An 11,037-nucleotide genomic window follows, 5' to 3' on the forward strand; every position below is an offset into this window, starting at 1 on the left:
AATAATGGGTGGGGAAAAAAATTCCATTATTATTATTATACGTACCGCTTTGAAGTCATTTTTGACCTCCTGAACGTTAACGAAAACTCAATTTTATTGGACCCAAAATTCAAGTTTGGTGAAAAATTTATTATTTTGATGTTCAAAAAAATTATTCTTTCAAAATGACTCAATAGTGCCACCTCAAAAATCAAAATGCATTACGTCAATGAGAGACCTTTTTCATCATAGACAAATGAAACTTGGTACAAACATAGAACATGTCAAGACAAGTAAAAAATTATATTATGACCCCACCCTAAACCCTACAGGAAGTCGGCCATTGTGGGCGGAACCCCATTTTTCCAAAATTTTACCTTTCACATTTGGATTTTTTGCGCCTTGGATTTTCATTCAAGAAACTTGCAAATTGGTCAAAATGAACTAGACCCATGTGGGATTATAGGGAACTGTCTTCGATTTTTCGACATCATAAAATGTGGGTGTGGCCACCAATCAAAGAAAAAAACAATATTTTGAAATGTTAAAGTGCACATAACTCACACATGCAGTGTCCTATTTCCCGGCATTAATATACATTTTGTTTAAAATCTTGATCTGTACGACATGATATACAATTTACATATATCAGAATTTTTTTTGTTCCACAGCGCCCCCTTGAACTTTTGAATTGGACCAAAAAAATTACTTTGACATAAACATTTGAAATTCGGCATGGACAATTGGCTTGGCAAACTGAACAAAAAAGCCAATGAGAACATACATCTATTTTCAAAGGTGTTGCCATGGCAACATCTGACATTTCTCATTGAAATATATGGGTTTTGGTTAACTGGGATGAAAAATAATTACTGTCATAGACCATTGAAATTTGGTACACATATTCTTCTCATCATACTAAAGAAAAAAGCCAATGAAGACATACCTCTATTTCCAACCGTTCAGACGTGACAATGTCATAAATGGTCTCTTTGGAATTAATGGAGTAGTATTACTCAGTCGCTGATTTTGGCGGGAGGGGCGATGTAAGCGGGAACGAAAGGCAGGATCTCTGTGGTGGTGTGTACTCCGCGGTCGCAAGGGGTGGCGAGGGCCTTTATCACTGCTTGCAGTTTTAATTATTATTATTATTATTATTATTATTATTATTATTATTATTATTGATCCGTGATTTAGACCTAAAACCCATAACAAAAACACATCCAGCTTCTCTTTTACTGTTATCTGTTGATGTATCAGAAGCACCATTTTGCCCCAATCACAGTTATGCCAAACAACCACAGTCTATACAAACAACAGCCACTTCTTTTCAGTGGTTATGCAGCAAATGTTGATTTTTGTCAATATATTTTTTTCAAATCTGGTTAAAGTTAGCATCAGGATTATGTTTAGTTACAGGTACGTTTAGAGTTTTGGTTAGGTTTGCTAACCAGGTCTTGGAAAAAATATTATGTAATGTAATTTTTAGACAAAAGAAAATGATAAATAAATGTATTTGTTAACTGTATTGACATGGAACACTGTCGCAAGTCCTGCTCCCAGAGGAAATAGGCACAACTACTGCAGGATTAAAATAGATTCATTATTATTGTCTTATTTAATGGGACAGTGAAGTTAGGGAACACACATGACACACGATGAAAACACGACACACTGTATGAGCTCATCTCCATCTTTATTCATGAAGACAAGCTACAGTTCAGACCTCTGGAGAGGCGAGCCAACTCACACTGTGTTTTTCAAGTGTTTTTTTTTTTTTTTGGAAATACTATTACTTGCGTTTACTAATGTTATTTAGTAAATGCAAGATAGACAAGTTTAATGCCATATGGTGGAACATTCCAAGCAACATAATATAATCTCCATGGAGACAGGAAGGTGGTGGACCCACAGTAGAGGATTCATGTGCACCTTTTATTTAAATTTTTACACGACCGGGCTAAAGTTTGGACACACTTTGTCTGTTTTTCTGTTTCTTCTTTATTTCTAGGATTATTCACTTTTTAGATTCTCCCTGAAGCATCAAAACTATAAATGACACATGTGGAATGGCGTATACAAAAAATGCTGTGAAGTGAAAATTATTTCAGAAGACTTAATCATGATGCTCACTGAGAGAAGGACGAGGGTTTGAAGCACTGTCCACAAAGCAACGGATGGATACTTTCAGGATTTCAATATAAAATCTGAAAAATATTTAAAGTTGAATTATTTCACTTTTTTCATTGCTACATAATTTCATATATCTTGCTTCATATATTTGATGTCTTCTGTGTATAATATAGAAAACAGTAACATAAAGAGAAAAAAAACATTGAATGAGAAGCTGTGTCCAGACTTCTGATGGGCCGTGTATCTGAGCTTACACAATGTGAGCTTTATACTTTTGTCTGACCTGTAACACATATCCTTCAGTGGGACAGAACACCCAGAATCTCCCAGAAATTAATTCTGGGAAAGACCTGCATTAAACCAGGGTTTAATTAACATGGGCTATTTTAAAGCAACTGCTGCAGGTCTGTGCATAATATTAATAGTTATTAATAGTTAAAGTGGTTTGGTAATGTCCCCGGTGCCTCCAAAGAACAGTTAAATTATGTGCATAAAACTGTGGATGTTCCGGTGCTCCTAGATCCCTGTGGTGGGTCCAAGGCCGGAAAAGTGCTCCGTGCTCAGGACTCTGCTCCGGTGCGTCTCTAAAGCATCTCGTTAAAGCTGCTTTGAGATGTGCGTGCGTAATGGCGGCTCAAGGACACACTAATGGACATTTATTTGTTCCATTAGAGAAACATCAACATCAGCCGAGTTTGAGACGAGACATAACAAGAACTCAAAACAACAAAAAACATTTACTATACACCGGCACAGACTGAACCTGCACCCCGAGACTAAACCACAGGAACAAACCAGGACCAATCAAGGCCTAAAACAGGCCTAAAACAGATCTAAAACAGGTCTAAAACTGGAATAAAACAAGTCTAAAACTGGAATAAAACAGGTCTGAAACAGGTCTGAAACTGGTATAAAACTGGAATAATACAGGTCTGAAACAGGTCTGAAACTGGAATAAAACAGGTCTGAAACAGGTCAAAAACTGGAATAATACAGGTCTAAAACAGGTCTGAAACAGGACCAAAACAGGTTTAAAACACGTCTAAAACAGGACTAAAACAGGACTAAAACAGGTCTAAAACAGGACTAAAACAGGTCTAAAACAGGACTAAAACAGGTCTAAAACTGATCTAAAACAGGACTAAAACAGGTCTAAAACAGGACTAAAACAGATCTAAAACAGGACTAAAACAAGTCTAAAACAGGTCTAAAACTGATCTAAAACAGGTCTAAAACAGATCTAAAACAGGACTAAAACAGGTCTAAAACAGATCTAAAACAGGTCTAAAACAGGTCTAAAACAGGACTAATACAGGTCTAAAACAGGTCTAAAACAGGACTAAAACAGGTCTAAAACAGATCTAAAACAGGTCTAAAACAGGACTAAAACAGGGCTAAAACAGGTCTAAAACTGATGTAAAACAGGACTAATACAGGACTAAAACCGGTCTAAAACAGGACTAAAACAGGATTAAAACAGTTCTAAAACAGATCTAAAACAGGTCTAAAACAGATCTAAAACAGGACTAATACAGGTCTAAAACAGGTCTGAAACAGGTCTAAAATAGGACTAAAACAGGAATAAAACAGGTCTAAAACAGGTCTAAAACTGATCTAAAACAGGACTAAAACAGATCTAAAACAGGTCTAAAACAGACTAAAACAGGACTAAAACAGGTCTAAAACTGGAATAAAACTGGTCTAAAACAGGTCTAAAACAGGACTAAAACAGGTCTAAAACAGATCTAAAACAGGTCTAAAACAGGTCTAAAACAGGACTAAAACAGGACTAATACAGGTCTAAAACAGGTCTGAAACAGGTCTAAAACAGGACTAAAACAGGTCTAAAACTGATCTAAAACAGGACTGAAACAGGTCTAAAACAGATCTAAAACAGATCTAAAACAGGACTAAAACAGGACTAAAACAGGACTAAACCAGGTCTAAATCAGGACTAAAACAGCATTAACACATGACTAAACCAGGAGTAAACAAGGTCATGTTGCTGTGTGAAGTTTTGTATCATGTTTTTTGTATATTTATGGAGAACTGTCGTGTAGGAACATGGGTGATGTAGGCTTGTGGGCGGAGCATTGTACAGAACCATAAGCGGGGTTTGAATAGGGCTCAGGAGAGATCATTAGATTAATCAAACATGCATGAATAACATCTAGAACCTATTCGCGCATGTTTTTGATGAGAGAACAATGTTATAACATGGGAGAAAGTTAAAGAACACCTCCTCTTTAATAAAACAGTGGCTTTAACATGCAGGTTACACACACTGGATGGGACAACTAGTCAGACAGCAGCATTTTTATACGAATTTCTTGCTTAGCTTCTTTTAGACTACGGGGGCAAAAATTAGACAACTGGGAGGTCAAGGTAGTCTCCACTGAACATCTCAATGGAAACAAGCAGGAGGCAGACTCCACAGTGCATCTTTAAAATGACTGGTCAGTTCTTCTTAACTTTGGGCAGCCCTGACATCATACTGTGCAGACGAGCAGGTTCCATGGTGCCATTTTAAAATGCCCAGTCAGTTCTTGGCTAAATCTCTGTCGTGTCTTGTTGTTGTTGTAGAATCCTGCCCTTCTCGCTCCTGTGTGAAAGTGACTGACTCACTCCTCATTTCCTCCTCATCCTTTGAAAACATTAAAACCTTAATGTCCGGCTCTAATCCTGGTCTCGGCCCTGGTCTCGGTCTTTGTGGGAACTTCGGGGCAGCTGGGGGCAGGTGTTTGGTGACAGGTGAGAGACAGGTGAGAGGGCTCCATGACGCTAAAAGCACCAATGTGAAAATCCTCCTCAGAGCCAGGCTGACATTTAACACAGACCTGGACCAGACCTGGACCAGAGCCAGCGGTTTAGACTGTTTCTTAGACCACAGAGTCATAGAAGGTCTTCAGGAGTGGCCCCCTTTTGGAGTGAGAGGGCCACTCCTGAAGACCTTCTATGACTCTGTGGCGGCATCAGCCATCCTGTACGGTGTGGTCTGCTGGAACAGCAGCATCGCAGAGAGGGAGAGGAAGAAGCTGGCCAAGGTCATCAAGAAGTCCAGCTCCATCCTGGGCTGTCCTCTGGACTCAGTGCAGGAGGTGGAGGACAGGAGGGTCCTGGTTAAGGTCATTTCTATGCTGGTCCATGAGTCTCACCCCCTGCAAGACGCTCTGTCTGCCCTGGAGAGCAGCTTCAGTGACAGACTGATTCACCCTCGCTGTGTGAAGGAGAGGTTTTGCAGGTCTTTCCTTCCTGCTGCTGTCAGACTGTACAATGAACACTGTTAACACTGAACATGTGTCATTCATCCATATCTATGTGCAATACTCAAGTCACTTTACGGAGATGTTATATTAGAGTCTATTTTTAGTTTATTTTTATGTATATTTTTAAAATTATTTTAAACTATTTATCTATTATCTTGTTTTATTGCATGTACCATTTTCCTTCTGTTCTTTAACTGCAATACTGGAATTTCCCTACTGTGGGACTAATAAAGGCATATCTTATCTTACCTGACTTAGTCCTATTTCAGACCTGGTTTAGTCCTGGTTCAGTTCTGATTCAGTCCTCATTCAGACCATAGTTTAGACCTGGTTTGTAGCAATAAGAAAATTTAACTTGGATTTATTTTAAGCATTCAAATCTGTTGAAAGAGTGAAAGACTGTCAACCGTGTGTATCTGCCCTAAGGCAGCCTGAGTGTTGTGACTGACATTCTGAGCCTATGGCCTTGTCTGACCATCACCATTTAAGCACTGACCACAGTCACACTACAGTAATGTGTCTTGCCCAAGGACTCCACTGTACTGTAATAATGTACTAGTGAGATGGAACCTTGATGCTTTACCACCTGAGCCACTGTAGCTGGAGACTGACCCAGACCAGTCTGAGGAAGTCTGGGTTTAGACCAAGTTTAGTCTTGGTGTAGTTCAGTCCTGGTCCAGTCCTGGATTAGTTTAGTTTAGTCCTGTTTAGTCCTGGTTTAGTTTAGGCCTGGTTTGGACCTGGTTTGGTCCTGGTTTGGTCCTGGTTTGGTCCTGGTTTGGTCCTGGCTAAGTTTAGTCCTGGTTAAGTTCAGTCTTGGTTTAGTTTAGTCCTGGTTTAGTGTGACTAAGTTGAAGTTATGGCTTTGTGATTATTTATTTATTTATTTTTACAGATTTTTAAGTCAAATCTGATTGAATTAAACCCGTGTCTGTGTTTTTGAAAATATCGATTTTTAGTTTCCACAGAGTCACCAGAGTTCACTCCTAAGCCCTTGTCTCCTCCCTCCTCGTCTCCTCCCTCCTCGTCTCCTCTCTCTTTGTCTCCTATTTCCTTGTGTCCTCGCCTCCTCCCCCCTCGATGATGTCACGAAGGGCTCAAGTGTCCTTGGCGTTTTGTATAAAAATCTGAGTCAAATGTCAACTTGACCAAAGCGAAAACTCTTCTTAAAAAATCTAAATCAGACCAAAGAACCAGAGGAGCGGGAGAGAGCGGTAAGAAACTTTATTATTTAAAGGTCCTATATTAACATTGTGAGTTTTAAGCCATGTTATAATGTTGTTACCTCCTTAAAAACAGACCTGGAGTTATGTTTTGTTTCATTCATTCATTATTATTCTGTCTACATCAAAATGTTCTGTGCCACCTTGTGATGTCTTGAAGTGGTTGTTTTCAAGTTAAAAGCTCTTTTACCTTTAGTTCAGTAGAGATTGGCAGTTCCAGGACTGAAATTATCCAAATGATTTGAGTGATGGTGTATGGAGTTTAAAACACAGTGGAGCACTTCCTGTATTACCACATGACATCACAAAGTGGAACAGAGTGTTTTCAGTTTGCAAGAAGAACTCAGCCTAAATCTGCAGGGCTTGTGTGTTAAACATGTGTGAATGAAACAAAACACAACTCCAGGTCTGTTTGTGATGAGGAAACAACATTAGAACAGAGATCAGAGAATAGAGTAACATGAGAGTAACATTTTAACTCACGTTAAATACATGTAGGTTGCTGTTTGTGATGAAGAAATTACATTAGAACAAAGAGCAGAAAATAGAGTAACATGGGCCCTTTAAAATCTGGGGGAGGATTATTAACAAAACTATATATATATATATATATATATATATATATATATATATATATATATATATATATATAGTGTTGTTTCTAGTTTTTGTCAGATATAAAGATTGTCATAACATTTCATTAATATTATATCTTAAAGAACACTATGTAACTTTTGTGTTACATTTTGAAGTGAAAGTTTTGTCTTTGTTAGACCTGGTTTAGTCCATGTGTAGTCCTGGTTTAGTCCTGATTCAGTCCTAATTTAGTCCTGGTTAAGTACCTGGTGAAGTCCTTGGTTAAGTCCCTGCTTTAGTCCTGCTTTAGTCCCCGGTTTAGTCCCCATGTAGTCTTGATTTACTCCTGGTCAAGACCTAGTTAGCCCTGGTTTAGATCAGGGTTGGTCCTGGTTTAGACCTGGTTTAATTTTGGTCTAGCCCTGGTTTAGACCTGGTTTAGTCCCTTGTCCAGTTCTGGTTTAGACCGGGTTTAGACTTAGTCTTTGATGTGAATATAATATGCTATAATAACTTGACTCTGTGCTTGGTGTCCTCTGATTGGTCAGCTGGAGCATGTGTCCTGCGTGGCTATTGGTCGCTGTGGTGGTGGGCGGGTTCTCGGGAGCTGTCAGTCAGTGCTGGGACCATCCGAGCTGCCAGGACCTGGACTCCAACCTCGAGGTGAGAAGGCAGAGAATCTGACACAGGGGGAGGGCATCTGACACAAAAGGAGGGCATCTGACACACAGGGAGACGGGGAGTCATCTTTTATCTTACATATGATATTTTATATTTTATATTTGAGTCACGTCCTTTCCCGATATATGTGCAATGATGGAAAGAATACTTTGAAAGTGTATTTTGTTACAGAATACTGAAAACTGAATATAAATGTCTTTTGTGTAATGTATTTTAGTACTGTTACATGGTCCAATCAGAGTACTGTATTCTGAATATTTACAATACTTTGTACTTGGAGTTGCCTGATATTATAGTGTAAAGAACTGTGTTTTCTTTACTCTCATGAATACTGTGCAGTTTAAAGTCAGATTTGAAGATGAAGTAGTAGTAACTAGTAGTAGTAGAATACACTAACAGAATACAGCTACTCCAAATTAGTATTCAGAATATGCATTTTCAGTACATGTATCGGTAAAGCATATGAAAAAGGCTTCACTTTTGTCCTGGCTTCAGTGCTGCTTCACAGCTGTAAACGTCAGATCAGTGAACACACAGTGACTTGTGTGTTCACACTGCAATAGTAGTAGTAGTCGTAGTAGCAGTCGCAGGAGTTCTAGTGGCAGTCGTACAGTAGTAGTAGTAATAATAGTAATAGTAGTAGCAATAGTACTAGTAGCAGTACTAGTAGTAGCAGTAGTACTGATAGTACTAGTAGAAGTATGAAGCCGCATTTGACTCTATCCACAGGAGTGCGTCCAGGTGTGTCGCTCTGATTTGTCGGCTGAGGCGCCCGTCATTCCAGGCCCCGCCCACCTACAGGCCCCACCCCCTCCACTCTCAGACGCTTCCCTCCTGCTGGATGACTCCACCCCTCAGGCCAAACGCTCGTACTCCATGGAGCACTTCCGCTGGGGCAAACCTGTAGGACGCAAACGCCGCCCAGTCAAAGTGAGTCCTGGTTTAGTCCTGGTACAGTTTAACCTTGCATAGCAAGATGGAACCCATCTGGAGATACTCCCGCTGTGAGGTTAAGGTGGTTGGTGGACCAATCACAGAGCAGCATTGAGGTGCATGCAGAAGCCAAAGGGGAAGAGCCCAAGAGAACCAAAACAAACATGGATTACACAGCATAAAGCTTATGGATTATACAGACACATGTGAGAGCACACGTGTGTCCTAGAACATGTGCCCCATGTGTGTTTAAAATCTGAACATAAACACTGCATAATAACTCTAAAATAGAATGTGATTTTCAACATTAAATGGTAGTACAGACACACATACTTCAGCCTATTTTAGCATCAATTTTAGCATCATACAGACTATTTTGTTTGTGAGACACATGCAGAGGGAAACGGTTTGTGCATTTGTGTTTCTGTTTAAGGCCATTTTTTCTTTTCAGACCTGGTTTAGTTCAGTTTCAGTCCTGGTTTAGTCCTACTTTACAGCTTATTTGATAGATCCCTAGTTAAAGACCCTATTTAGTCCAGTTTGAGTCCTCGTTGAACTCTCCTGTGTATCTCAAAAGGTCTACACTAACGGCGTGGAGGACGACTCTGTGGAGCTTTTTCCCGGTGAAATGAAACGCGCCGTGGCCAATCAAGAGGAGGCGGGGCTAAACCAGGAAATGCTGCTAATGGAGAATGATGCCGGGGCGGAGTCTGGCAGCGTGGGGGCAGAGTCTGGCAGCATGGGGGCGGTCCTTAGCGCTTTGCAGCAAAAGAAAAACAGCGGAGGAGGAGCGTACAAAATGAAACACTTTCGCTGGAGCGGTCCTCCTGAATCCAAACGCTATGGAGGATTTATGAAGAACTGGGACGAACGCAGCCAGAAACCACTGCTCACGCTGTTTAAGAATGTCATCAACAAGAATGGACAGCCACAGGTGTAGAGGACGAGAGGAGGAGAGGTGGGAGGAGGAGAGGAAGACAGGAAAGAGGAGGAGAGGGTGAGAGGGGGGAAAGGGAGAAAGAAGAGAGGGGAGGAAGCCATTTTGGAGAGGTCAATCTGAAACCCAACAGCCAAAAAGTCTATAACAAGGGTATCCAAACTACAGCCCGGGGTCCAAATGAGGCCCTCAGACCAATAGTTCTTGGCCCTCAGCCTTTCTGCTATATTGGCCTAAATGATCACAGGCAAGTGTTTTCTGCAAAAGTCCTAAAAATGTTGCATATAACAGGAATATTACAGCATTGTCCTCCCCAACATGGCAGAACGTGACGGGAGAGAGAACTGAAAGGGTGGCCATTTTGGAGAGGTCAAGCAAAAACATTTAAAAAGACATTTAAAGAGAACACTGGAGGTACAAATATATGATAGTACTGGATTGCCCTACACAACATGGCAGAATGAGACAGGACTAAGAAAATAGTCATTTTGGAAAGGTCAAGCCAAAACATTTAAAAGGGACAATAATGTCTTAATAATAGTACAGCATAGCCTCATACTAAACTCGCCTGTATAAAAGCATATCTCTGTTACAAGGACCACACACAATCAGATTACAGGATGGAAAGCTCTATAAAGATTTGAAATGAAAGATATATTTCAATAATTTGGTTTAGCCTAGATTCTGATCATTATTTACATCTTTATTCCTAAATAGATTAGCTTTCCACAATTGAGTGTGACCATCCCAATATGGCGCCCAAACCCCCTTACAGCTTACAGAAAAAGTAAGTCATCACCAAAAGATTTTAAGTTTGACAGTTCCAAAATAGCGTCCAGCCAGAGAGCAGATTCTCCTCTGGAACAGTCCATGATGAAGAGATTTTCAAGAAAAGTGGATTTTTTTAGCCTATAAAAGTTGAAACACTTGAATGAAGATGTTTTGATATTTATTACTTTATGTAAATAAATGTAAAATAATAAAACTGAAGGATTTGCAAAAGAACACACTGCCTGTTTCTGTTTGATTCAGTCGTCTGGGTTTAAACTCTCGAAGAATCCAAAATAAAAGATGAACTATTACATTATTACACAAATCATCTGTTCAAACTTTATTCATTTACTGTGAAAGAATAATTTTTCATTCTGTTTTGTTTTTTATATATATTTTTAGAGCTACGAAAGAAAATAACATTCAACAAATCTATACGTTCCATTAGGATTCACATTGGAGACCTGGTCTAGCCTTGGTTTAGTTCTGGTTCAGTCCTGTTTTAGTCCTGGTTTAATCCTGTTTTAGTCCTGATTCA

The 11,037-nt window shown here is 39.6% G+C and overlaps 1 protein-coding gene across 1 annotated transcript; it reads left to right on the plus strand.

Moving 5' to 3' along the window:
* The first annotated feature begins 6,524 nt into the window (after positions 1-6,524).
* LOC117381802 (pro-opiomelanocortin-like) lies at positions 6,525-10,821 on the plus strand. Its single transcript, XM_033978830.2, has 4 exons — positions 6,525-6,592; positions 7,726-7,840; positions 8,588-8,788; positions 9,369-10,821. The coding sequence occupies exons 2-4, from the start codon at positions 7,733-7,735 to the stop codon at positions 9,729-9,731; spliced, it is 672 nt and encodes a 223-aa protein (XP_033834721.1). The 5' UTR covers positions 6,525-6,592; positions 7,726-7,732; the 3' UTR covers positions 9,732-10,821.
* The last annotated feature ends 216 nt before the right edge of the window (positions 10,822-11,037 follow it).

The sequence above is a fragment of the Periophthalmus magnuspinnatus genome, chromosome 2 (genome assembly GCF_009829125.3).
Source record: "Periophthalmus magnuspinnatus isolate fPerMag1 chromosome 2, fPerMag1.2.pri, whole genome shotgun sequence".
Taxonomy (NCBI): domain Eukaryota; kingdom Metazoa; phylum Chordata; class Actinopteri; order Gobiiformes; family Gobiidae; genus Periophthalmus; species Periophthalmus magnuspinnatus.

Coding starts and splice junctions, on each gene's coding strand:
- LOC117381802 (XM_033978830.2), top strand. CDS start 7,733: ATGTGTCCTGCGTGGCTATTGGTCGCTGTGGTGGTGGGCGGGTTCTCG. Junction 7,841..8,587: donor ACCTGGACTCCAACCTCGAG/GTGAGAAGGCAG, acceptor CTCTATCCACAG/GAGTGCGTCCAGGTGTGTCG. Junction 8,789..9,368: donor GCAAACGCCGCCCAGTCAAA/GTGAGTCCTGGT, acceptor GTATCTCAAAAG/GTCTACACTAACGGCGTGGA.